At 59.0% G+C, this 24,698-nt stretch overlaps 2 protein-coding genes across 3 annotated transcripts; one reads left to right on the plus strand and one right to left on the minus strand.

Moving 5' to 3' along the window:
• Nucleotides 1-1,570: 1,570 nt before the first annotated feature.
• On the minus strand, nt 1,571-7,071 carry ZBTB45 (zinc finger and BTB domain containing 45). 2 transcript variants are annotated; one of them, XM_054567828.1, is made up of 3 exons: nt 7,044-7,071; nt 3,816-5,097; nt 1,571-2,441 (listed from the first exon to the last, which is right to left on the minus strand). In XM_054567828.1, exons 2-3 carry the CDS (start codon nt 5,095-5,097, stop codon nt 2,185-2,187), a joined length of 1,539 nt encoding a protein of 512 aa, XP_054423803.1. In that variant the 5' UTR covers nt 7,044-7,071; the 3' UTR covers nt 1,571-2,184. The 2 variants fall into 2 exon arrangements, with proteins under 2 accessions (XP_054423803.1, XP_054423802.1); XM_054567827.1 differs by lacking the exon at nt 7,044-7,071 and adding an exon at nt 5,256-5,404.
• Nucleotides 7,072-18,172: 11,101 nt separating this feature from the next.
• TRIM28 (tripartite motif containing 28) lies at nt 18,173-24,469 on the plus strand. Its single transcript, XM_054567804.1, has 17 exons — nt 18,173-18,826; nt 19,167-19,279; nt 19,488-19,620; nt 21,238-21,373; nt 21,450-21,566; nt 21,649-21,763; nt 21,883-22,029; nt 22,132-22,246; nt 22,326-22,432; nt 22,521-22,557; nt 22,650-22,695; nt 22,766-23,015; nt 23,105-23,424; nt 23,525-23,648; nt 23,739-23,825; nt 23,908-24,045; nt 24,136-24,469. The coding sequence occupies exons 1-17, from the start codon at nt 18,466-18,468 to the stop codon at nt 24,310-24,312; spliced, it is 2,523 nt and encodes an 840-aa protein (XP_054423779.1). The 5' UTR covers nt 18,173-18,465; the 3' UTR covers nt 24,313-24,469.
• The last annotated feature ends 229 nt before the right edge of the window (nt 24,470-24,698 follow it).

Raw genomic sequence — 24,698 nt, forward strand, 5'->3', positions numbered from 1 at the left:
ATCCTCACCCAAGGACTTTTTTTTTTTCTTTTCACTTCTTTTATAGAAAGGAGGGGGATGTGGGGAGACGGAGACCGAGACATGGATTGGTTGCTTCCCATAACGCGCCCTGACCAGGGGGCGGGGGGTGCTACTTTTTTTTAATTATTTCAAGATTTTTATTTTTTATTTTTAATGATTTTAAAAAAGGATTTTATTTATTTTTAGAGAGAGGGGGAGGGAGAAAGAGAGGGAACCATCAGTGTGCGAGAGAAACATGGATCCGCTGCCTCGTGCACCCGCCGCACGCCGAGACGGAGCCCGCAGCCCTTGACTGCCCGGCAGGGGCTCCAACCGCCCCGCCCGCGCCGCCCAGCCGGGGCCAATATTGAATTAGTTTCAAGTGTACTGCACAGGAGTTGGGATATTTATACGCCTTAGGGGGTGGTCCCGCCACACACCTAGTGCTCACCTGGCATCGCACAGGTATGACAGTGTGGACTGTATTCACTCTGCTGTACTTGACACCGCTCCCCCCATTTTGTAACGGACGGTTCTTACTTCTTAACCCCTTCACCTTTTCACCCAGCCCTCACCACTCTGGCCCCAGCCCTTCTTGCCCCCACCTATTTGTTTTGCTCCGCCTGGTCCTATGCTGACCCTCTGCATCCGTGGACCAGGCGCTTGGGAAACAGGCCAGGGCCACGGGCAGAGTCCCCAGGACCGCAAGGCCAGGGGGCTGCGCGCCCAGCCTGCTGCTCCTCACGCCTCACGGACACCCACTCGGCCTGCAGGGAGATGGAGCTTGGCTGGACTGACGCTCTAGCCAGGTATACAGTAGGCGCTCAGCATACACTGAAAGGAGCATGTGCAGTGTCCAAACTCAAATGCAGCTCTGCCCCCCGCTCACGTGCTGCGCCCTTGGCATGGGTGGGCCCCCCCACCCCGCGTCTGGTCGGCAGGCGCAGGGGGAGCTCACAGAGGCGCCGCCTTTCTCCCAGCAGCTGGGGCGCCCCGCTCCAGACCGCACCCCCCCACCCCCAAGGCCCGGGCCAGGGGCCGCTCCGGCGCTGCGGGTAGGAAGGCAGCCGCTTCCCTCCGGGGCTGGCAACCAACCTGCCTGCACGGTTTGTGGACGTGAGTTCGCCCCCGCCGTGTAGAGCAGCCCAGGAAGAAACCCAGGCGTCCTGGCTGCCGCCCTGACACCGGCCCACGCGGCACCCCAGACCCTGCCTGCCAGGCAGGTATGCGAGGACTCAGGTCCCCTCGTGGCGCCTGGCCCCAAAGACGCTCTGGGACCCCCAAAATTAAGGTGCTCGACCATCATGCCCATCAGAACGGGGGGTGGGGGACTCTGAAGTCCAAAGGTCTTAGGTCTGGGGGACAGGCTTCAACATTTGTCTCTTAGACGAAAGCAACGGTGCGCGGGGTGGAGACTCACGTGGACCTGTCTGTCTCTCTCTGAAGAGACGCCGCGTACGGGCCTGGCCTGTGCCCCTCCGCGCAGGGCCACGAGCTCTAGGAAGGTCAGGTGCCAGTCATGCGCACACCCATCTCCGGCGCAGACAACGGAGGTACCAGACGACCGAACAGACCTCCTTGCCCACGGAGGGGGACACTGAGCCACGACGCCCACAGCCAGTCCGTGAGAGCAAGGAACACGCGGTCCAGGAGCTCAGAGCTTCCGAGCTTGGGCCCAAGGGCCAGTCCTTTTATTACAGTCCATGATGAACCCATTGGCGCTCCCTCAGGTGCCAGATGAGGAGTGGCCGAGGGGAGGTGCCCGGGGTCCGGCCCAGCCTGACTCTGGGGTAGAGAAGCAGCCCTCGACCCCCCACCCCACCCCAGTCAGGGGAGGCGGTGGGGCCGAAAGTGGAGCCAGAGATCCTGGGCCCGACCCCAAGCCCGAGAATCCACTTCAGCGGTGGTGCGGGCCGGGACCAGGCCTAGCCTGCCGCTACCGAGGGGTCAGAGTTGGGCCCCGTGGTCAACGGCGAGGACGAGGGTCTGCGCTCAGGGGACAGCGTGGTGGGATGGCTGGACCGCGGTCAGGACGCCCCGGTGCATTGCCCAAGCTGGCGGGGATGTTAAGGGGTCCCGTAGTAGGCGTGGCTCAGCCCTCGGACGATTGCGAGCCTGCAAAGGGCGTGGCCCACGGGGGCGGGGTCAAACCCATGCGGGGCGTGGCCAGGCCTCAGGCTGGGGTCAGGAGGCAGGGTGCGCCGCCAGGTGGCGCTCCAGCAGCGCGCGGTGCGAGAAGACCTTGCCGCAGGCGGGGCAGGGCACGCGCTCCGGCCGGTGTGTGCGCATGTGCACGTTGAGCGAGCTCTTCTGCGTGAAGCGCTTGGCACAGACCGCGCACTGGAAGGCGCGCACGCCCGTGTGCGTGACCATGTGCTTGAGCAGGTAGTCACGCAGCGAGAAAGATCGCCAGCACACGGCACACTGGTGGGGCTTCTCTCCTGCGGGCGACAGGGGCGGGCCCGACCCTATGTCAGCGGGAAAGAGACCCCGGGGCACCCTCGCCAGCGGGGACTCCCCTCCCCTCCAGGACCAACCATCAACCCGGAACCCCCCTGCCTGGCAGGGACATTCCGGGGCCACCCTCCACTCCCAGACCATACTGTCCAACAAGGATCCCCCCCAAGTGTCCCAGACCCTCGTCATACCAGCATCCCAGGGACGGGCAGGGTCCCCCAACTCCGACAGGTCCCCTACCAGGAGGGGGCCCCGCCGGTGTGGGACATGGCTGCTACCCACTGGGACGAGCCCGTGTCCTTCCCCGTGTTGGCCCCTAGAGTCGTCGGGCCTAAACAAAAAGCCTTTCTCGGCAGCCGGCGGCGACGGGGCAGCGCCTGGGAGGGGGTTCTGGCGCCCCGGCCAGGCCTGGCCCCTGGCTAAGGCCACACAAAGCTGGCAAATCTTGGCTGGCTCTGCTCTGGGGCCCCCGCTCTCCGTCCTTCCTCCCCGAGAAGGCCAGCTGGAGATTGCAGGCGGGGGTTTTAAACTGTAAGTCACAGCTCAGACCTCACACAGCGTCTCCGAACATCGATGGCCTCCTCCCCGCCAGCAAGCCCAGTAAGACCCCAACCTCCAGGCCCAGCGGAACTCCGCGTGCTGCTGCCACTGGCCTTCCCGACAAATCTTTGCTTTTCTTAGCATCCACCTCGGCCTTTGGCGTCCCATGCCCATGCGCTCCGCAGGAGACCCCGCACCAATCCTGTGACACACTCAGGACCAGCCACCACCTCAGCCCCTGGCCCCGCAATCCGCAGACCAACACACCCTGACACTCTTCGGGTACCCCCGTCAGCTTGCGAGCCCGCCTCCCGACCCTGCTGAGGGCCAGCCTTGCAGCCTTGGGGAGCCCCATGTCTCTCCTCCAGCCCCATCAGGCTACCTCTGTGCTTGCTTCCCACGCTTCCCCAAGGCCAGTGAAGCCACAACTGCCTTGTACCAGTCCCAGTCCCTGGGCCCACTAACACCCAAGTAGACCCACGAAGGTGCCCACAGCACCGCTCCCCAACCTGACCCTGCCGCCACCACCGGCAGGACCGCCAGGACTCCATCCCTCCTGCTCATCCCCAGCTCAGTCTTGGTGAGTGAAGGCCGCAGTCAGTGTCCAAAGGCTCTGGGTAGATTCCTGCCTCACAACCCAGCCTTAGGACGCATTCCACACCCGCACACCCCACACGTTTAGTCCCCGGGGGCTCAATTTCCAGGTTTCTCTAGAGTCAACGAGCAGCAACGGAACAACAGAACGGTTTCACCGCCCCACCCCCATCCCGCCTCAGGTTAGATCTCCAATGACTCGGCTGAGACCCTCCGCGGCTCACCGGAATGGATGAACATGTGCTTGGTGTAGTTTTTCCGTGAGCTGAACGTCTTGCGGCAGTGACTGCACTCGTAAGTGGGCGGCTGGGAACCCGCGGTTTGCGCAGAAGGGGCCAAAGGGGCAGGGGCGCGAGCAGCGGCCGGGGCCGGGGGCTCCCCCAGAGTCGTGCTGGGGGCCGCCTCCGGCTGGAGCGCAGGGTAGAAGGTGGCGGGAGGTGCAGGGGCTGGCCCGGAGGGTTGGAGAGGGTGCTGTACCGGTGGCCCCGGAGAACCCAGATGAAAGGGGAAAAGGGCTACGGGAGGCCCTGGGGTCTTCACGGCAGGCGGGCGGGGTCCCGACACAACACAGTCGGGTGGAGCCGGGGCCTCAGTGGGACAGCTTTCCACGGCTGTGCCCTCTTCCCCTTGCCACGCGGAGACGTAGCTGTCGGGGAACACGTCCTCGGCCGCCGGAGGCGCCCGAAAGAAGTCCCGCCCAGGGCCGTAGTCAGAGAGGCCAGCGGGCGCCGGGGGCTCCTCACGCGCGTTGTCAGCGGCGGAGGTTAGGAAGCCTGCGGGGCAGTCAGGGAAGGAAGGGGGCGCCTGGCCCTCGCCCGGGCCGCTGCCTTCGCCGTCCTCGCCTTCGGTGTCGTCCTCGGTCTCCTCGTCCTCATCGTCACCACCCTCATCTGGACCCGCAGGCAGGGCGGGGTCTGCGGCAGACCCCTCCGCTTTGGCGGGCGCGGTGGGCGCAGGAAGCTGCAGGCGCGCGGGCTGACGCTGCTTGCGGCTGTGCGCCGCACCTGGATGGCCCAGGGGGCGCGCGGCCAACAAGTGGCGCAGGCGGTGGCGCAGCTGCGCAGGCGCGAGTGGTGGGGGCACAGGTGTGGGCAGGGGCGGGGGCGCCGGGGTGCCTGGGGCAGGGGCGCGGGCGCGGGCAATGATCTGCGTACATTCGTCTATGACTGTCTGGATGCGCAGCACTGAGGCAGCCGTGAGCACCTGAAGTGCTTCGCCTTGCGCCACCACCAGTGAGCCGCTGTAGAGAAACTCGACGAGCTGACGCACTGTCTGCGCGGGCACCACCGGTGGCACGCGGATCTCGGAGTGACCGAGCAGCAGCTTGTCCTGGAAGAAGGGTGAGCCGGCCGCCAACACGCACCGGTGCGCACGCAGCGAAGCCTCGCGGATGCGCACGGTCACGTCACAGAAGTGCCCGCCCAGTCGCTGCCCGTTGAGAGTCTCGAGCAGCGAGCGGGAGAAGTTCTGCAGGTGAATGTGGTGCACGGCCTCCGCCGCCGCCATCTACACCGGAGGAGGGGGAGGAAGGGGGGAGGTCAGAAAGGGAGTGCCCTCTGCTGTAGTGTCCCTGTCCTTTCAGCCTTTGCCTCAGGACAGGGCCCAGGGGCGAACCCCAGCTCTCCCCGCGGGACCCTCGCAGCACTCCGCCCAGCACACAGGACCTGGCGCGACCCTATACGCGCGCACGCGCACTCTGGGGCTTCTGCTGGTCTCTCCATCTCCGCAGTTTCCAGCAGACCACTGCGGCTGAGAATGTCAAAGGGGTGAGAATGTCAAAGGTCTACCATTCCCCCTCCTCCAGGGGAGGGTCCAGGACTGGCTTCTCCTGTCTTGGCCCATTCTCCCCGACCCCTACCCCAACTCCAGCATCTGTCTGCCTGCCCCACATCCCCCTCCAGGGACAGCCCTGTGGAGAAGGAGGCAGAGACCCGCACCCAGAACTGGCTCACTGTCCACCAGGGCGGATGCAACTCCCTCCACTCGTGGCTTCTCTCAGCCTGCCCTGGCACACCCCCCACCGGAGAGCATCCAAAGCCCTGTGCAGACCCAGTTCTGCTGCCTCGTAACCGGGTTGTGAACCAGGGTACAAAGAGGTCTTCCCAAAGTGGGGTGGCTCCACCTGCCTATCGGCCTCAGTGATGCGGAGTGTGCAGAGTCACAAAAAGGTTCAGAGTACATTGCGCATTACAGGAGGAAAATGGCACACCACAGCATAGCAGCCTGGTGCTTCCTGGAAGATAGATGGGGTCTGTGGGGCACAGAGAGGGGACTTGCGTGGCCTCCACAGGGGCGTGGGATTGGGTGGGAGCAGGTGGAGCATGGCTGAGCAATCTTGACGCTTCTTGTCAATCCGTGGCCTCGTAAACCCAGCAGTGCCCACTGTCAGGCACCAAGGGACTCTGGGAGTATGAGCAAATCTGCTACTTCACCTGTCAAGCAGCCACCAGGCCCACTCAACTTGCTTTCCCTCTATCAAACAGAAACGGGATACCTGGCTCATCCCACACCCAGGCCACACATTTCCAGTCTAGGGGAGGAGAATCGGGCGGGACACAGGATGCACCCTGAAACCAGTCTATCCCAAGCAGAGTCACGCAGCCCCAGAGTAAGGCCTCAGCGTCTACTGGGGTCTTAGACTCATCCCGTCCTGCTCTTTAAGCCCAAATCGCCTTTGCTGGGACCAGACCCCTCAGACCACCTTACACACCTCCACTGCCCCAGTACCGCTGGCCTGGACCGATGCAGTGACCTCTTCGCTTCCCCTCCCCGGTCTATTCCCCACGCAACAGCCAGAGGGAGCCTGTTAACTCTCAACCGATGGGGACCCTCTGCTCACAGCCCCCCACCCCCAATCTGTGCGAAGAGTCCTTGGCAATTCCACGAACGAGTCAACTCTGCAAGCGCCGTTGCCTCTTCCACAAGCATCCTTCCTGTTTCCATTCACACAGCATCTAAAGGACTTCGAGTGCGCGCTCGGGAGATGGGACAGAAACCTGTGCATCAATCCTCAGGGCTTGACCCTTCCTTTTCCGATTCACCCCTCCCTGCTCCCCGTGAGGCCCCGAGTCCTCGGTCCAGAGGCAGCAGGGCCTTCCAGGAACCTCGAAACAAAGGCCACCTGAGGACACGGCCCCCGAGCCATCCCTCCCGGGCTCGCGCCGCGTTCCCGATGCCACGCCTTTGACAACGCCGCACACTGAGCCCCGAGCGCCCTCTCCCGTGCCCTGCGCCATTGCGTGCACCCTACCCCGAGCCCAGCGCCCCTCTCTGGTCCGCACCGGCTGCACCCGCTGCAGCCTGCAAAACCTGCGTCTCCCGCGTCCGCGCCCCGCCCGCACCCTGCAGCGCCCCCGCAGCGTGCGCTCCAAGCCTGGCGCCGGGGTCCCTCTCCTGACACGCCCCGGCCTCCCCGCCGGCCCTGCGGCCGGGGGATGCCCGCCCGACCCCACCTCCGACTCCTCCTCAGGCACTGGACCCGGCCGTAGCCGCCTCCGGCTTACCACTGCCAGGGCCGCACTTCCGGGCCGCGACTCCGGCGGAACCGAAGTTCGCAGCCGCTGCGGCGCTGGGAAGCGATAGGCGGGAGCACGTTTCCGGTATTTCTACAGCGATTAGTCGCCGCCGCTGCCGCCAGGCAGCCGTTCTGGGGAAACTGAAGTCTCAGAAGCAGCGACTTGGGGGCAACGACGAATCTCTGGGCTGTGCCACGCTTCCGGCGTCGCCCTAGAGACGGGGCGGAGGCGGGGCCTGTGCTGCCATCCGCGGGCCACGCCCCCGTGCGCTGCCCTGACGCGTGCGAAGGCGGTCGGCAGCCAGAGCTCGCGCACGCCTGACACTCGCTGCGACCCCAGGAGGAGGAGGCTTTATACCCATAACATGAGTACAAGCAGGAGTAGGGCTCGCGAGTGGGGTGGGGGAGCAGACCCCACCCGGCCTTGGCGCCCGCCTCTGCCCTGTGCCTGAGCCTGGGTCCCAGGTGGAAGGTGAAGACAACCTGATTGGATGCTCTCCTCCGCCCTCCTGCCCCAGGGCGAGCGAGCCATTAAATGAAGGCTTAGGGAACTGAGAGGTGAAAGAAAGGGAGTGGGGGTTGAGGTGGGTGTTACCTCTGCAGGAGGGTGGTGTGCAGCCAGACGCCAAAGACCAGAAGATCCCCACGGGGACCTCAGTGGGCCCGAAGCCTTATGCAGCAGGCGTGGAGTCCATCTTGTCGGGAGGTGGCTGCTCAGCCTTCTGTGTGGAGACAAGGTCAGAGTGCCTGTTTACCACAGCGGTGGTTGGTGCAGATGTGTTGAAGGTCAAGCAGGGGAGGGCAGGGAATATGCGAGGCCAGGAATCACCTTCCCCACTGGCAGCCCCTCCTGTGGCCCACGACCCGCCCGAGGAAGCTCATCCAAACCCAGGACTACTGACCTCATTGTCCTTGTTCAGAATGTGGGCCCCTCGTGATGGCGTGCCTGGTCCACTGTGTCTGCCACATTCAACCTCAGTGACCCCGCTGGGTCTTTCTGGTCCCCATTTCCTGTCACTGGTCATTCTTCTCTGGCCTCATAGGCCCCTCGCTGTGCCCCCCTCAAGGCCGGCCTGTGCAGTTCCCTCTGTAGCACCTCACACGGATCAGCTGTTATCACCTCCCCCAGGGGAACTCCCCGACCTCAAGTTTCCCCCTTTCTTCTGTCACAGGGCCTTTGAGGACAGCGGTCATGTCTGTCCTTCACCTTGACAGACAGTTGCTGCCCCTACAACTTAAAGAGGAATAGAGGTGGCAACAGCCGCTTCACCCTGCCCTGGACCTGATTCCATTGGATTCTGGGGCATCGTAAGTATTCTCATGGAAGGGGTCAAAATTCTAAAAATGTCCCCCTTCAAGATGCCCTGCCCAGATCCCTGTAATGTGGCAGATACAATCAAGGGTACTAATCGGCTGACCTCACAATATGGAGATGACTCTGGACTGTTTGGATAGGCCCAGAGTAATCAGCAAGGTCCTAAAGGCAGAAGAGGAAAGCAGAGAGGCTTGAATTAGGAGGACTCTGGGGCCTTTGAAGGTGAAAGGGGCCATGTGACAGGGAATACGGGGGTGACGGTAGGGTCCAGAACCTGAGAAGAGCCCTGGATGACAGCCAGCAAGAAAACAGGGACCCTCAGTCTTAAAACTGCTTGGAACTGGATTCTGCCGACAGCCTGAATGAGCTGGGAAGCTGATTTTTCCCCAGAGCTTCCAGGTGAGGGCCCCGCCCTGCCCACAACTTGACTGAAGCCTTTGTGGCACCCAAAGCCAGGATGCAGCCTGGATTTCTGACCTACAGCTAATAAGTAAATGGGCGTTGTTTTAAGCTACTGAGTTTGCGGTTGCTTGTTAACAGGCAACAAAACAAGTATAGCTGCCCCAGACTCAGGGCCCCCACATAGTAAGTGTCTGATAAATACCACCGTTTCCATCGGATGAATACCTTCCTGTTGGGTCTCTCATGATGAATGCTTCACCTCTGCCTTCCCAGCATTTATCAGGCAGCTTGATGGTCTCATTCTCCCATCCTACAAGGTCCCGCAGACAGGAGGACTTGAGGGTCAGAGGGGAGCCAGCTCGGCGGACGTAGGGCTGGAAGAGCATCAGCAGCGCAGATGGAAATGCGTGCGTGGGGACTCTCAGGAGGGAGGGCGTGGGACAGGCGAGAAACGCAAACCCGGGCCTCACTTAGGCCTTGAGAAAACAGGTTTTGCTTTTCTCCCAAAGGCCTGTGTCCCAGTGGTTATGGAGGCATTTGGGTGAATAGTGTTGCCGAAGACCCAGGTTTAATAAGCCAGGGAGGGGCCGATGTGACCTGCAAGTATTAAACATTCCAGGCTTAGAGTCTTCAAGGTAGTGGGAGATGTGAAGTGGCAGGAGACGAGGCTGACCATCCAGGGAAGAACCTGGAAGGTCCCAAGGATCACAGACAGAAAAGAGCATTAGAAATGGAGCTCCTGAGTGGCTGGGCCTCCTCGGCTGAGGGAGGCAGGACCCCCACCCCCAGGGCTAAGGTCCGAAGTCAGAAGGCCCAGCCCCTGCTTCCAGCTCAACCTGGTTTCCCAACCCTCCTCCTCCGTCCATTGCTAGGAGGCTGGCTACCCATTTAGGGTCCCTTCTGTGGCAGCCACTGTCCATGGGTCGAGCCCAGCAGCCAGGCCACAGTGTCTCCAAACCCTTTGGTGATGGGTCTGGGCCGTGCCAGGTTCCAAGACCCAGACCCACACCTCAGTGGGCCAGGAGCCTCCCTTGGCCCAGGGGTCAGACGCTGGGCATGTCCCCAGGAAGACAGGCCCTAGGTAGCAGGATACGGTTGAAACTGAGCGTGGTCCCTGACCAGGCAGGCACGAGCCATGGGGAGAGGCAGGGGCGGGGCGGGGTGGGGTTTAGTCCCCTTGACGGCCCTGATGGGCCAGGAGGAGACCTTTGGGGGTGGGGGAAGGGCAGCGGCGAGATCCCACTGAGACACCTGAAAGCGGCTGGACCCGGCTGAGGCACAGCGGGTGGGACCGTGAAAGGATTTAGCAAAAAGGAAACATCCAGAGACTATCAGGGACCTGCCCGTGCGGGCGCGGCTGTGGGTGGGGTGAGGGGTGTTTGCAATCCAGGAAAGGTTTAATTTGCTTTCACATGTAAAATACAAAGAAGGTACTATTAGCCTCCTAGACGAGCCTGAAGGAGACCTAAACTGAAATAATCACAATAACAACGACCTCTGCAATTCTTTAAGGTCCCCACACCCAGGCCATTGGGTTGGTTTTGAAAAGTTAACAAGCCCAAGAAACAGGGAGAACAATGGAGCACTCTCCTCCCCAAACGAGCAGTTTTTTTTTCCTTTTTTTAAATGTATCGATAATTTGGAGAGAGATCAATTTCTTGTTCCAAGTATTTACATTCATTGGTTGATCCTTGCATGTGCCCAGACCTGGGATCCATCCCACAACCTTGGCGTTTCTGGATTACGCTATAAATTACTTAACTACCTGGCCAGGGCTGAAAATTTTTTTCCTTCCTTCCTTCCTTCTTTCCTTCCTTCCTTTCCTTTCCTTTCCTTTCTTTCCTTTCTTCCTTCCTTTCCTTCTTTCCCTCTCTCTTTTTCTTTCTTTCTTTCTTTTTGTCCAGTATTTACTATTCTAAAGCAAAATGGAAGCAAAATTTAGGTAACGCTTTGGAGGCACAAGGAAAGCACGTCCGGGTGGCACATGGCAGGCAGTTCTGTTCCTTAAGGCCTCTAGCTCCTTCCTGGGTTTAAGGAATCCACTGAAACCACATTGAAACATTCTGTTCTAGTCCCTGCTGTGTCCGGGTGGGGGGCTGGGAATGCCAGCTCTGGGCCCTGGTTTTAGGAGCAGGTGTGAGTTTGACACTTCACTCGCTTCCGCAGCCTTTCCCACCCCTGGACACCAACTTGCTGAAAGGGTTCTCTCAGTCCAAGTGTGCAAACGATCTGATCATTTTCAGTAAGTTAACCATGTCGTGACCCTTAGCACCCCCGTTTGAGAACCTTTCCATCGTCCCCCGTGAGACTCTTGGGACTATTCCTTGGAAACTCTTGCCCCCTCCCTTGTTCCAGGAAAGAGCGAATCGAAGGCCGCTGTAGATTTGCTCCTGCTGCAAATTCATAGCAATGGCATCGCACCCTGTGCGGTCCCCTCACTCTGCCTCCGGCTCCTGTGCCCCGCGGAGGCCGCGAACTGCGCTGCGGCTGGATCGGGCTCCATGCTGGAGCTGTGTCCTCGGCTGCTGATCGGAAAAGCACTTCCTGGCCGGCCGAGGTGGGCGCCTGAGGCAGGACACCCCCGCCCGCTCGCCACGCTGGCGCGCGCTGGCCCGGCCACGGCCCCCCTGGCAAGGGCCGCCCTCCTCGGCCCTCCTCGTGTTCTAACACGGAGCAACTCCTCTCTTTTACCCTCTGGATGCAGCCTTTTTTTTTTTTTTTTAATTATAGTTTACCTTCAGTGCAGCTTTTAAAAATAAGAATGGTTTCATCTCTCGCCCCCCGCCCCCTCCCGGAGCTCGGCTGACATCTTTTCCAGAGCACTTTCTCCTAAACCCCCAGGGCCCTTCTTTTGGTTCTGTAACTTGTTTCCTGAACTTACACAGCCCAGCCGGCGCGCTTCTTCTACCTCTGTACTCTTCTTTCTCTTTTCTTCTTCTTTTTTAAAAAATGAGATTTAATCTTAACTGGTTTTTATTTTTTTAGAGAAAAAAGGAAGGCGGGGGGTGGAGGGAGAGAGAAAGAGAGATTTGTTTCTCATTGGTGGATGCCTGTCTGAGTCCTGACCCAGGATCAAATGCGAAACCTTGGCGTAGCTGAATGACTCGACCAACTGAGCTACCCGCAGCCCGGGCTGCTGCAATTTTCTAAATAAACTTTCTCTTATAAATTTAAAAAAAAAAAAAATCTAAAAAAACAAAAGAAAATGGCTTCCTGAGTAAAACATACACAAAAGAAACAAAAAATAAAAATACAAAAAAAAAAAAAAAGCAAACACAGAAAATGAATGATTTCCCAGTTGCCCAAGTTACTAGCTTCCACACACCCACCTGGATGGGTAGTTTGTCCCAGCCTGGGACCCACTCAGGGCTCCTCCCTGTTGTTCCAGAAACCCTATTCCCCCTTTTTAAATTAAGGTGAACTTCGGATAACACAAACTTAACCATTTTAAAGTGAACAATTCAGTGGATTTTAGTATAGTTAGTTACAATGTTGTATAACTACCACCTCCATCTAGTTCCAAAATATTTTACTCCAAAATAAAAAACTGAAGAAAGAAAACTAAAACATAATAGTAAAAGATAAAAAAATTGGGCCCATTGGCAGTCACTCCCCGTAGAGCCCTTCCTCCCCGCTCCTGACAACCACTATGCCATTCTCTGTGGCTCTGAACTTGCAAACTCTGGATATTTCATACAAATGGAATCATACAATATGCGGTCTTTTGAATATGGCTTCTTTTTTTAAATAACATTTTTAAAACCTTTATTTATTGATTTTAGAAAGAGAGAGGGAGGTACTGAGTTTTTTGTTTCACACATGTATGCATTCATTGGTTGATTCTTGTGTGAACCTTGACCAGGGATTGAACCCCCAGCCTGGTGTATCTGGGTGAGGCTGTAACCACCTAAGCTACACAGCCAGGGCCTGTGTCTGGCAGCTTTAACTTGGCATCATGTTTTCAAGGTTCATCCATGTCATGCTACATATTACTGCTTCCTTCCTTTTTATACTTGAATAAGAGTCCACTGTATGGAAATTCCTTTTTTAAAAACCCACTCATCAGGTGATGACCATTTGGGGTGTTTCCGCGTTGGCTATTGGGAATAGCGCTGCTAGGAACATATGAACACCCCTGTCCAAGAACGTGTTTGAACACCTGTTTTCCATTCCCTTGGGTATGTGCCTAAGGAGTTGATTGCTGGATCACGCAGTAAATCTGTGTTTAACATTTTGAGAAACTGCTGAACTTTTGCCATGGCGACTGTACCATTTTACATTCCCAGCAGTTTTCAGTTTCTCCACATCCCTGACAATACTTGTTATTGGCCATCTTTTAAAAAGCCATCTGCCCTATGTGGGTATCAATCATTATTTTCATAGTGGTTTGGTTCATATTTCCCTGATGGGGAATGATGCAGAGTGTATTTTCCTGTGTTTATTGTCCAGGCCACTTTGGTATCTGCTTTGGACCTTCCCTCCTTTTCTAACAGTTGATTTACAAGCTGTAAGATACACCCCACTGCAGGCCCAATTGCTCAGTCGGTAAGAGCATCAAGGTTTCAGTTCAGTTACTGGCCAGGACACATGGAGGAATCAGCTAATGGGTGCGTGGAGGGGTGGAGCAGCAAGTGGTATTTCTCTCTCCCTTCCTCGCTCTCTAAAAAGAATCTATACATTAAAAAAAGAAAAGTATCTTAAAAAAATACAGCCATTGTGGTACCCTTCAAAGACCTTTAGTCCATTAACATTCCTCCTTGTGCAGCCATCAGCACAATCTACTTGTAGGATCTTTGTGCAGTCTGAGTCCATTCCTGCTCCAACCCGGCGGCCAGTGATCTGCTGTCTGGTGGAAAACAGTGGACCCTTCCTAAGGACATTCCCCTTCTGATGGTCAGGCTGGCTGCTTGTCTCCCTCCTTCCAACATCCCCTTTAGTGCCGATCAATGAAAAGGTAGCCCTGACCACTGTGGCTCAGTTAGCTGGGTGTTGCCCTACAAAGCAAAAGGTCGCCGGGTTCGATCCCGGGTCAGGGCCCATGCCTGGGATGTGGGTTCAGTTCCCCGGTTGGAGCCCATGGGAGAGGCCGCCCAGCAACAGATCGAAGTTTCTCTCTCAAATGGACGTTTCTCTCCCTCCCTTTCTTCCTTTCCCTTTGCCAAAAAATAAATAAATAAAACCTTAAAAAGTAAAGAAAGTTAAAGACTTGCCCTCCGGGCTGGAACTCCTCCTGGGTGGGGGCAGGGACTTGTACAGGTCCCATCTGCACCCCTGTAGCCTCAGTGTTGCTGACCCTAATGAGGGGCCGGGCGGGGGGGCGGGCACGGACAGCTTCACTGTTCACTGCCCACTCCCGTGTTCCCCCGCCCCCTCGACAGCTACATTGACACCACACCCTCTGTTCACCTAATACTGTCTGCACAGATCATCCTGGCCTGCTCAGGAATCTCATTATGGGTTGGGAAACGATGTTTTCCACATTCTAGCATGTAATTATCTAAGCCAGAACGGGGACCATGTGTTCCTCGGAAACACAGTTTCCCTTGGGAAGGCAGGATCTGTGCTGAATTCTCCGGGTGAGGGGCTGGCATGAAGGCGGCATCATCTGGTGACAGACGGGCTCATTTTTCTGGCCGTCTCTCTTCTGAGGACGTTTAAACACTCAGGGATAGGGTGGATTCATGGGCGGTCAGGCAGTGACTGTCATTGTCTTTTCTGATGCTTGACGTACATCACCAGGTTTGGCTTCTGTGTCTTTGTGGCATGTTCCTGTCATTCTTTGGGCACTTCTTCCTAGGTGAGCCTGGGACTTTTCCTGTATGGTCCTGGAATCAGGTATTTCCTCTGGTTTCTCTCTGCAGGGAAAGGAATGAAACTCTGGGCTTTGGATGTTTCCTCTCCTTTCCTTCCCTGTCCCCCTTGGGGCTACAAAGATTCCTTGGAAAGCAGCAGATAGAGGGGGTCAGGGTACCCGCTGAGCCCAGGACTGGGCTGGACTCATACAGGCGTGGGGCTCTTGACCACGCCTTCTTCCCTTTGGGGATCGTTTTTTTCCATCTGTGAAAGGTGGAATGCAGTAGGCTGACAAGTGACCTCCGAGGATACGTACATTGTAATCCCTGGAACTTGGAATTGTTACCCTATAAGGAAAAAGGGCCTTAGCAATTGTGATTAAAATCTTGAAATGGGGAAATTATCCTGAGTCATTTGGGTGGGCTCTGAATGTAAATGCACATGCACCCCCATACAAGCAACATGGAGGCACATTTGACAACCGTCGTAGTCTGCTTGGGCTGCCGTAACAAAAGACCATAGATGGGGCTGCTTAAAAAACCGAAATACTTCTCACAGGTCTTGAGGCTGAGAAGTCCAAGATCAAGGGGCCAGCGAGGTAGGTTTCATTCTGAAGTCTCTTTGGGCTTATAGGATGCTGTACATTGCTGTGTGTTCACATGATCTTTGATTGTAACCAGGCTCTCTGGTGTCTCTTAGGAAGACAATGATCCCGTTACAGGGGCTGTAGCTTCACGGCCCAACCTAAGTGCAATTACATCCCAAAGGCCCCATCTGCAAATACTAGCTCAAGAGCAAGGCTGCAACATATGTATTTAGTGTCCGGCACAATTCAGTCCATAGCAATAGACCACAGAGGAAAGGCCTGTGTGAAGAGGTTGGCCTGGAAGTTTGTTGTGACACAGCCTCAGCCCAGGGACCAGGGTCCTCCCCTTGAGCCTCCAGAGAAGGAGCACAGCCTTGCCCACACTAAGGTTCAGAATTCTGGTCCCCAGCACTGAGTTCGCATTTTGTTTTAAGCCATCAAGTTTGTGGTAATGTGTTACAGTTACAATAGCCACATTACCACAAACTTAAAACAAAAAGCAAGGAAACAGATGAAGGGACTGTGGTGATTTTAAAGGGCGATTGAGAGGATCTGGGGTCTTCTCTGCCTTGCCTGCATTTTCAAGCTTTTCTTCTGCTTTCTGTCGAGATCTCACCCAGCCATTCCCATCTGGGGCCCTTGAAATGGGAATCAGATCATGCTATTCCTCACTACAATTAAAAAACAATCCTGCCAAAAGCCATGTGGTGCTGTGGCTGTGTTCATAATCACGCAGCAGGAAGAAGACCCAAGTGCAGGTGCGGTTCATAGGAGAATGACACGTGTGCACAAACAGAAGGGTTATCTGAGTGATGGGACCCAGACAACAAGGGCCACGCACAGCCGCACGGATGTACGCGCTGGAAAGGAGCCAGATGCTGACTTGCGAACCCCGCATGGTTCCATGTACAGACCAGCAAGGCTTGTCTGCGGTAGGAGAACCAGGGTGGCCCTTGCTATGAGGGCTACGGAGGGGTCCTGGGAGCCAGAGGCATTCCTTTTTTTTTTTTTTTGTAATGTTTATTTATTGATTTTTACAGAGAGAGTAAGGGAGGTGAGAGAAAGACAGGGAAACAGCGCTTTGTTGTTCCACTTATTTATGCATTCATTAATTGCCTCGTATATCCACTGAGCAGGGATCAAAACCTCAACCTTGGTGTATTTGGACGATGCTCTAATCAACTGAGCTAGCAGACCACAGAGCATAAGGTGACACTGACTACTCCCCAGTGCGGCCTGCGGGGGGGACAGAGCCAAGATATATTTGAGTCGTGTGGAACACCTGTTGGACCTCTGAGCAAAACTTGTGCTCTGCCATGGCCCCCGCTCCGCTCACTGTAGCTCAGCCTGTCCTGGGATGCTCTCTTGTGCTCCTGAGCTTGCCTGAGCCTGGTTTCTGGTTGATCCTTCACTCCCCTAAAGCTGTCTTGGCAATTGCAGAAGCCTTGTTTTCTCCATGTAGACAAGGGGTTTGGCAGAGGTAGCCATGCACTGGGAACGAAAGGTCCTGGGTCCAGAAGAAGGAATGGGGGGACTCTTTAGAGAGAAGAGCACCGGCCCGTGGCAAGTCCTTGAAATCACAGGACCAGTTGCCGTTTACTCAGGGGCCTTTAACAGGGGAAACCATGTAGCAGACCAGCCAGCTCTAAGCACTTTCTAACCACCCCTCACTACATATCTCCGTAAGTGCCTGGTCAACCTCAGGGCCTTTGCACTACTTCCTTCCTTCCTGAACTGTCCTTCCTGCAGGTGTTTGGAGGTACCCTTCCACACTCCTAACCTTCACCTACTTATTTTGACTCTCTGGTCCCTGACAACTTACCCCCGTCTGCCCCCGCCACTCCGTGATTTTGAAGCCCAGGGCATGATGGGGTCGTGGAAAGAGTTCAGCATATATCACTAAAGGACACCACACCTCACTGAGTGAGGTGCCAGGCGCCGATTTTCTGTCCCACTCATCCAAGGGAGGTCCAGCCCGGGCCCGAGGCAGCGGCGGGGAGGGGCGGGCCCGTGGGGGGGCGGAGCCTCGCTGTTCGCGGCTGAGGGGGCGGGGCCGCGCCGGGGATAGAACAAAGGCCCGCGCCGAGACAAAGCCCCGGGGCCCCCAGCCCCGTCGGGAACAAAGGCGGGCCACACCCGCCCCCGGAGCGCCAGGCACGCCTCCACCGCCTCCTACGGGCGCCCGGGGAGGCGATTAGGGCCTGCGCTTGCGGCCCTGCAGATGGACGCTTGCAAGACCGGCAACGCGGGCAGGGTCTGCGGCTGGACGCACAGGCCTTCCGCCTCTGCGTTCCCTCCAGGGCCGATCCCCTCGGACAGGATTCTCCCCCCACCATCTCCCCTCCTTAGAATTCGGCCAGCGTTGAGGTTCAGGTCGCCCACCCGGAAAAGCATCGCAGATCGTTTTCCCTCTGCAGCCTCTCGGTATCTGTTAGCAGGATTTAGTGTTTTTCACGTTAAACAACCAAAAGGTTAAACCCCAAAAGTCGGCATTCCTGCTCTGGACGTCGCTGCCTTCAGGGCCGGGGACCCTGCTCTCCTCTACCTGGCCCCAGCATCTCCTCCAGGTCTCCGGCCCGCCCCCGTCACGCAAACGCCCGTGACGCAGAGACTGGAGACATCTCCCCGCCGCCGAAGGGGCGGGGATTGAAGTGGAGGCCCTGACTGCAGACCCTCTGGCGCAGTCCCGCGGCTTGACCAAGGGGCGGAGGGAGGGGTACCACGCTCTAAGAACGACGCGCGCCCCGCCCACAAACTAGGTAGCAGCGGTGACGACACAGATGCCACGCCCCTGCCTACAGGGCCGCGCCGCTGAGGGAGAGGCGAAGGTGGGAGGATCCCACTTAGGCGCTTGCGTACTCGTGTCCTCGCCGGCCGCGGCCGGTCCTGGTCCCGCCCCCGGGAGCAAGACTTCCAGCGCGCTTGCGCGGCGTCGTCGGCGCCAGTTATTTCTGTCCCGCCCCCCGGCCTCGGCTCTTTCTGCGAGTGGGCGCGCGGGCGAGCGGTCGTTCTCGTGGCGCGTGTCGTGGGTCTCTGAGGACACTGAGGAGGGAGCGCGGGCGGCGGCGACAAGAAGTGAGCAGGCAGTAGCCGACCGGGCCTCGGCAGCGCCCCGCGCGCAGCGGGCGGCGGCCCAGGCGGCGCTCGGAGGCGCTCGGCCTCGCAGCGGCGGCGGCGACCCAGCCGTTGGCGAAGAGTGTGTCTGCGCCTGCGCGGCGGGTCCCCCAGCCCCTCCTCTCCCCGGGCGCCCACGGCGGCGTGAGAATGGCGGCCTCGGCGGCGGCGGCCTCGGCGGCGGCGGCAACAGCCGCCTCCAGCAGCCCGGGACCTGGCGAGGGCTCGGCGGGCGGCGAAAAGCGCGCCCCCGCCGCGGCCGCAGCTTCGGCTGCGGCCTCTGCTTCGGGTTCGGCCTCCGCCTCGGCTTCGGCGTCGTCGCCCGCGGGGGGCGGTGGCGAGGCGCTGGAGCTGCTGGAGCACTGCGGCGTGTGCCGGGAGCGTCTGCGGCCCGAACGAGAGCCGCGCCTGCTGCCCTGCTTGCATTCGGCCTGCAACGCCTGCCTCGGACCGCCGGCGCCCTCCTCCGCCAACAGTGCGGGGGACTCCGGGGCGGCGGGCGACGGAGCCGGTGAGTCCCATGTGACCCCTCCCCCATCTACAGTCTTCAGTCCGGAGTAGGCGAGCAGATAGTGGGGGTTCGTTTTCAGCGTGACGGTGGTGCCGCATTGCCCGGCCGGAGTATATTGACTAGGGGGGTGGTGGGCCGGGTCGGGTGCGGGCTGCGGGGTCTCGGCCGTGCGTTGAGATGGGGAGTCTGCTTCCAGTACGGTGAACCGGTTTGGCTCCTGCTGTGGGAGGGGAAGGGCTGGCCCAACACGGGCCGAGGTTTGGGGTCCGCTGGGCCGGGGGTTGGCTTTAGGTCCCGGGTGCGAACGTGCAATGGTTTTGTTGATTCCTGCTCTTCTTAGTTGTGGACTGTCCTGTATGCAAGCAGCAGTGTTTCTCCAAGGATATCGTGGAGAATTATTTTATGCGCGACAGTGGCAGCAAGGCTCCCACTGACTCCCAGGATGCGAATCAGGTATGTCCTGCCCTAGTAGGAGGCCTTGGCCATGGGGAGCGGGCACCAGCACAGGGACATGGTTACCAGCTCCAGACTTCATTGTGCTTGCACTATGACGCTCTGGGCAGATTGTAAAAGCTTAAAGCATTACTTTAACCTAAGGTCTTTGGGGTGTAAATGCAGACCCCTCTGGTGGTGGTTTCCTGACTCTGCCTTTGCCCCCCAGTGCTGCACCAGCTGTGAGGATAACGCCCCAGCCACCAGCTACTGCGTGGAGTGCTCGGAGCCGCTGTGCGAGACTTGTGTGGAGGCACACCAGCGGGTGAAGTACACCAAGGACCACACCGTGCGCTCCACTGGTACGCGGGGTGGACGTGGTAGCTCGGGCTGCCCTTGTAGGCGTGCTGTCAGCTGTTTTCAGTGAGGTTGCAGGTGGTGGATGGGTCTCTGGAGCTTCTCAATGGGGCACTGCCTGAAAGTCCAGGCAGCAGAACTGGGGAGTCTGGGGCTTTGGGATGTAGTTTCTACTGGTTCAGGTGGGAGAGGAAGGGCCACAGGTAGGAGGTGAGTGTGTCAGCTGGTGTACAGAGAATCCAAGGAAGCTCATCAGGGAAGGGCCCAGGTAGGGTGTAGACCACAGTGATGGAGGAGGAGCTGGCATGTGCGGACAGTGATTTGCAGGGTGTCTGAAAAAGGAGGTGAGGGGCAGCCCGGTGTTGCCCACACCTGGCCTAAAGCTCTGGAAGAAAGGCCTCTGGGCCACAACGCAGTGTTTTGACAAGCTGTGGGAGCCCTGGGGTCGTTAGCGACAGTGAGTCTTGGAAGTGGTTCATCTTTAGGTTGTAGATGCTTGGTTTCTGGACTTATCTGTGGACACGCTGACAGCGGCGTGGATGTGGGCCTCGGGGCTCTCAGCGTTCCTCGGTCTCTGGTCTGCAGCGCCCCACCAGCGGCCTTCTGCTAGTCACTCTGCGGCTGCTCCAGCCCAGGCGGCAGTGTTGGTGGGAAGATGAGGCTGGGGATGATGGTGGCTGTGGGACATGAGGTACCAGGAGGGAAGGACAGGTGTCCCCAGGGGATCCTGGGTTTTAGGCAAGGGTCTGGCTGCAGGTGGAGGCAACATTGGAGGAGCTGAGGTCTGGTGTGTCTGTCTGTCTCAGTGTCATAAAGCTCAGGCTGAGTGGGTGTAACCAGGATGTTGGGGATTGGGGAGGAAAGAGGAACAGGTTCCCAAGCAGTTTTCTAAAGGTGACAGACTCTGGGGCAGGACCGGAGAGTGTCCACCCGGCGCGTTGCTGTTTGGGTGGGACAGTCGAGCTCCAGCACCTTTCCCTACAGGAAGGGGGCCTGACACCTTTCTGAGGGTCCTGGTCCGGTATCTCAACTCTCAGTGTGAGAAGGCCCTGCACGGGGGCCTGTGGGTTGTAAGAGGGCCGTGGCCTGTTACCAGAGGAGAGGGGAGGTCACCAGGCCTGGCTCCTGAGGAACTTGCCAGGATGGCGTGTCTAGGCTCTGATTTGCTTTCTGTGTGTGCCAGAGAGCAAGTACTGTTTGTGCTGGGATGCACAGTAGCCAGATTCCCTCCCCTGCTGGACAGAAACTGCTGTGAGTGCAGGAGAAAGGGGCCTGGTGGGGAGGGTTTTGGAGGCAGAAGCACAGTGTCCCTGGAGAAGGCTCCAGTAGAGGGGACAGCAGGGAGGCGGTCCCCCAGGCCATGATCCTCACACTGTGTCACAGCCAGAGCTGAAAGGGAGGTGGGTCTGTTGGGGGCGGGTGGACTCTTGCTTAGGGTTGGGGCAGGGGGGTTTTTGAGAACAAGGATCTGGCCTCTGGGGCCTGTGCTCTTCACTGGCCCCTGCTGCAGGGCCCCCTGAGTTTCACAGTAGGCAGCCCAGTGTTGCAAGATAGGCAGGGAGTGAGACCCCGAGTTGGAGGGACTGAGGATGAGTTCCGTCCTTGTGGTACCCATTCCCCAGGGCCAGCCAAGTCCCGAGATGGCGAGCGCACAGTGTACTGCAATGTGCACAAGCATGAGCCCCTCGTGTTGTTCTGTGAGAGCTGTGACACCCTCACCTGCCGGGACTGCCAGCTCAACGCCCACAAGGACCACCAGTGAGTCCTGAGGCGGGGGCAGGGGCTCTGCCCGGTCCCATGCTCAATGCCCAGGCCCACCTCTGTCTGCCCTCAGATACCAGTTTCTGGAGGACGCAGTGAGGAACCAGCGCAAGCTCCTGGCCTCGCTGGTGAAGCGCCTCGGGGACAAGCACGCGACGTTGCAGAAGAACACCAAGGAGGTTCGCAGCTCGTAAGTGGATGCGTGGGCCATGGGGGTGTCCCCAGGTGAGCACCTGCCTGAGTAGACCTGACCTGGCCCACCCTCGCCCCAGGATCCGCCAAGTGTCCGACGTGCAGAAGCGTGTACAGGTGGATGTTAAGATGGCGATTCTGCAGATCATGAAGGAACTGAACAAGCGGGGCCGAGTGCTGGTCAACGATGCCCAGGTACACCTGTGGGGAGGGCCCTGGGGGCCGGCCCCCTTTGCTGGCTGCTGGTGCCCTCCTTGCGTGGGGAGGGGTGTTGGGGTCTCTCCCTTCCTGACGCTGCCTCTTTGTTCGCGTAGAAGGTAACGGAGGGGCAGCAGGAGCGCCTAGAGCGGCAGCACTGGACCATGACCAAGATCCAGAAGCACCAGGAGCACATCCTGCGCTTTGCCTCATGGGCCCTGGAGAGTGACAACAACACAGCCCTCTTGCTCTCCAAGAAGCTGGTGTGTGCTGGGGATGCCTGGGGGACGGGCTGCAGGCAGGTGCTCCCAGCACCCTGGCTCCGTGGTCACTCCCTGGGAGCTCATACAGTGCCCCACCCCCAGATCTACTTCCAGTTACACCGCGCCCTGAAGATGATTGTGGACCCCGTGGAGCCACATGGGGAGATGAAGTTCCAGTGGGACCTCAATGCCTGGACCAAGAGCGCTGAGGCCTTTGGTGGGTCCCCTCGCTTTCCCCTCAGCTACAGTTGCCATCTCTCTAGGCACCGCGCCTTATGCCTGTCTCCTTCCTGCAGGCAAGATCGTGGCGGAGCGTCCTGGCACCAACTCCACAGGCCCTGCGCCCATGGCCCCTCCTCGGGCTCCTGGGCCCTTAAGCAAGCAGGGCTCTGGCAGCAGTCAGGTGGGCAGGGGAAGGGGCCCCAGGGGGCGGAGCGGGGCTTGGTCTTCGGGATCCCTGCCCACTGAGGTCCAACCTGCTTTGTCCACAGCCCATGGACGTGCAGGAAGGCTATGGCTTCGTGTCAGGTGAGTGGGTCTGACCTGCCAGTAGGTGGGAGAGCTCCAGTGTGCTAGCTCTACCCGCCCACCCACTGTTTGCTCCTCTGTCTTCCAAGCAGATGACCCTTACATGAGCGCAGAGCCTCACGTTTCAGGCATGAAACGGTGAGTGTGGCTTTCCTTTGGAGCTGGGTGGGCACAGGGACAGGGTGTTCACACCAAGCCACATCCACAGGTCCCGCTCAGGTGAGGGCGAAGTGAGTGGTCTCATGCGCAAGGTGCCACGGGTGAGCCTGGAGCGCCTGGATCTTGACCTCACAGCTGACAGCCAGCCACCAGTCTTCAAGGTCTTCCCAGGCAGCACCACCGAGGATTACAACCTGATAGTCATTGAGCGCGGGGCTGCAGCTGCTGCTGGCGGGCAGCCCGGGACTGCGCCTGGGGCCCCCGGGGCCCAGCCCCTCCCTGGCATGGCCATTGTCAAGGCGAGTCTGCCCGCAAGTCACTGTGGCTGGGAAATAAGTGATACCTGCTTAGGCCTGAACCCTGCTGAACCCCCAACACTTCCTTTCAGGAGGAAGAGACAGAGGCTGCCATCGGAGCCCCACCTGCAGCCACCGAGGGCCCCGAGACCAAGCCTGTGCTCATGGCCCTGGCCGAGGGCCCTGGTGCTGAGGGCCCCCGCCTGGTCTCACCAAGTGGCAGCACCAGCTCTGGCCTGGAGGTGGTGGCTCCAGAGGGCACCTCGGCCCCCACTGGTGGCCCAGGTGCCCTGGATGACAGCGCTACCATATGCCGCGTCTGCCAGAAGCCAGGGGACCTGGTCATGTGCAACCAGTGCGAGTTCTGCTTCCACCTGGACTGCCACCTGCCAGCCCTGCAGGATGTGCCAGGGTGCGAGGCTGCAGGATGTGCTTGGGCCGGGGTGCCGTGTCTGCAGGGTGTGCTGGGGGGCGCTGCCAGGTCTGCAGTTACTCACTCTTGCCTCCTGTAGGGAGGAGTGGAGTTGCTCGCTCTGCCACGTGCCACCTGACCTGAAGGAGGAGGACGGCAGCCTGAGCCTGGACGGTGGTGACGGCAGTGGTGTGGTAGCCAAGCTCTCGCCCGCCAACCAGCAGGTGAGGGTTGGGCCGCTCCCTTGGCTGCCCAGCAGCTGCACAACCCCCTCCCCGCCTCCAGCGGCTCTGACATCCTCCAACTGTCCACAGAAGTGTGAGCGCGTCCTGCTGGCCCTGTTCTGCCACGAGCCCTGCCGGCCCCTGCACCAGCTGGCCACTGACTCCAGCTTTTCTGTGGTGAGTCCTGGGACCTGTGGGTTGGGGGCCAGGGCCAGGGCCTGCCTGGCTTCACCTTCAGCCTGTGGCCTCTTGCCTGTAGGATCAGCCTGGGGGCACCTTGGACCTGACCCTGATCCGCGCCCGCCTCCAGGAGAAGCTGTCGCCCCCCTACAGCTCCCCTCAAGAGTTTGCCCAGGATGTGGGCCGAATGTTCAAGCAGTTCAACAAGCTGACTGAGGTGAGCCTGTGGAGGGGCTGGGGCTGGGGCTGGGGCTGGGGCTGGGGCAAGAGGAGATAAGGGACCCACCCCCTGTGTCTGCCTGTCCAGGACAAGGCGGACGTGCAGTCCATCATCGGCCTGCAGCGCTTCTTCGAGACTCGCATGAATGAGGCCTTTGGTGACACCAAGTTCTCAGCTGTGCTGGTGGAGCCCCCGCCGCTGAGCCTACCTGGTGCCGGCCTGAGTGCCCAGGAGTTGTCCAGTGGCCCTGGTGATGGCCCCTGAAGCCGGGCCCCCTGGGCCAGCTCAACCTGCCTGGGTCTGTCCTCTCACCCCTGTCCTTTCCCTCTGGTGGCCTGGCTCGCACTCCTTGGTAGCCCTGTTCCCCAGCCCCTCACAATACGGTTTTTACTTCTGTGGATTTAATAAAAACTTCACAAGTTCCTCAGGCCTTGGTGGGTGGGGCACTGTTCCCAGGACCCGGCCTCTCCCTGCATTTCTCCTTCCCCAAGTTCAGGGGCGGGGAGGGGGGTGCTGCGTGGGGCGATGGGCACTTGTTCCCAGCCATTGGCTTGTCCAGGGAGTGGGCAGGCGTGTCCCATTTTGGCTCCAGTGGTAAGGGAACCACCGGAGGTGTTGGGGACGGTTGTACGCCAGAGGGCCTGTCCCCT

The sequence above is a fragment of the Pteronotus mesoamericanus genome, unplaced genomic scaffold (genome assembly GCF_021234165.1).
Source record: "Pteronotus mesoamericanus isolate MK-2021 breed Mesoamerican mustached bat unplaced genomic scaffold, CSHL_Meso_final contig_199, whole genome shotgun sequence".
In the NCBI taxonomy this organism is placed as follows: Eukaryota; Metazoa; Chordata; class Mammalia; order Chiroptera; family Mormoopidae; genus Pteronotus; species Pteronotus mesoamericanus.